Genomic DNA, 1841 nt, shown 5'->3' with positions numbered 1-1841 from the left:
TAAGAGAATGGATACACCAGTTATTTGTCATATACTATAGAAGAGCTTAGATACATACATACGAGAGATCCCGAAACTTCTACAAACAGCCAGAAATAGTTTTTATGCATCGAATACAAATCTGCCGCAAAAGTACCCCAAAAGGGCAACAAACCCCACACATGTATAGAATCGTCTATGTATTACTAAGGAGAAAGAAAGACCCATGATCAAAAGTAGAATCCTTCTAGCTAGGTTCCCCCAACTGATTGGACCGTACGGAACTACGGAACTACTACGGATCTAACAAACAACGGATCACATAAACCATTCCCTAATAAAATCGTTGGCATCTCTCACCAAACCCAGCGATGATGAGAGTAACCTTATCTCATTCCTTGACCTTATCCCATTCCATATACACCTCAAAGCAACTTTCCCAGCAGGAGCCTTCAAAACCAAAATCAGCTTCAACCAACAAAGAGGGCAAACCAAAACACAGACGCTGACACAAACACCCACCCACACACACTCAAGCATTTTTCTTTTGTAGGAGACAACAAATATCCTCGTAATCCCGTGGGAGCCGTTATCTTGAATATTCAACATACTTAAGACTGAAACTTATAACATTACTTGTAATCTGGAACAACTTGCGTAGGTTGATCCGTGGTCGCACAAACTCAAACAAACAAAAAAAGAAATTACCTTATACAAACAACAAGAAATCAATGATCAGAGGGTATAGCTCCAAAGGTTATCTCCATCAGAATTGGCAGGCGAATCATCAGAAGAAAAGGAAGTGATCCTAGGGGGACTAACCTGCATTCCCCTGGCCATGTCATCAAGCAAATTCGGCATGTTCAACAACTCATCCTCATCATAGTACTCGTCACGCCTCTCCGACTCCTGTCCCATATCAGGGTTTACCACTTGCCCACCCTCCAGCGGCGTCCTCACGAGCCTAGCCTGCGCTGCTGCCGCAGCCGCCGCGCGAATATCAGTGGCGGACAATGACGCGGGAATCGGGTAGGAGAGTATGGAATTGGGGAAGTTAAGGGGCGTGTCGGGTCCCTTCAACGCGAGAGCCGCGACATCATAGGCCGCCGCAGCCATATCCGCTGCCGGGTATGTCCCGAGCCAAATGCGCTTGGTTTTACGTGGCTCCCTTATCTCCGACACCCACTTACCGCTGCGGGAGCGCGTCCCGCGGTAGCGGAAGCCGGCGGAAGGAGTGGGAGACGGAGAGGACGTGGTTGGGGTTGGCGAAGAGGAGGACGAGTGAGGGAAGTTATCAGGGACTTGTATTGGTGGGGGTGGCACGTTTCCAAAAGGGTTGCCATCCATGTAGAAGTAGTAGTAGTAGTAATTGTTGTAGACAGGCACATAGAAGGAACTCGTTGGTTGGCTGTGGTTGTTGCTGCTGATGTTATGTGGAGATTAAGGAAATTGATGAAAGTGGATGTGGTGCGTGGTCGTTGGTAATAATTAAGGGTTAGAGAGGTGAGAGAGCGAGCTGAAACGAAACCTGAAAGCAAAGGTGGTTTTTTTCTGGATTGGGGGGTTAATAAATTATAGTGATGTAATAATAAAGCGTGGGGAAGTCGCGTGGCGGAGGAAGGGGGTTTTGGTAGGATACGTCGTGCGTTGGGGTGAGGCCACACTATGAACACGTATTAGGCACACAATTGGCAACAAAATTAATTCTAGCTGTTTAATTGCTGGTCGATCATCGGGGATCATGGATTTCACTTTTTTTTTTTCTACACATGGGGATGGGGTCTCTCTTTATGACTAATAAATTTTAATGACCACATTTTGTGTACTGCTATACGAGTCTCACCCTCTCTTTACTTTCACCA

The 1841-nt window shown here is 46.4% G+C and overlaps 1 protein-coding gene across 1 annotated transcript; it reads right to left on the bottom strand.

Moving 5' to 3' along the window:
• On the bottom strand, window positions 1-1532 carry LOC114190062 (Integrase-type DNA-binding superfamily protein). The gene has a single exon (XM_028078827.2). It carries the CDS (start codon window positions 1324-1326, stop codon window positions 715-717), a length of 612 nt encoding a protein of 203 aa, XP_027934628.1. The 5' UTR covers window positions 1327-1532; the 3' UTR covers window positions 1-714.
• Window positions 1533-1841: the final 309 nt, after the last annotated feature.

This window comes from Vigna unguiculata, chromosome 7, assembly GCF_037176805.1.
Source record: "Vigna unguiculata cultivar grain cowpea cultivar isolate G323 ecotype 2 chromosome 7, ASM3717680v1, whole genome shotgun sequence".
In the NCBI taxonomy this organism is placed as follows: Eukaryota; Viridiplantae; Streptophyta; class Magnoliopsida; order Fabales; family Fabaceae; genus Vigna; species Vigna unguiculata.
The sequence above is the reverse complement of the archived record's forward strand: the minus strand, read 5'-3'. Positions and strand labels throughout refer to the sequence as shown.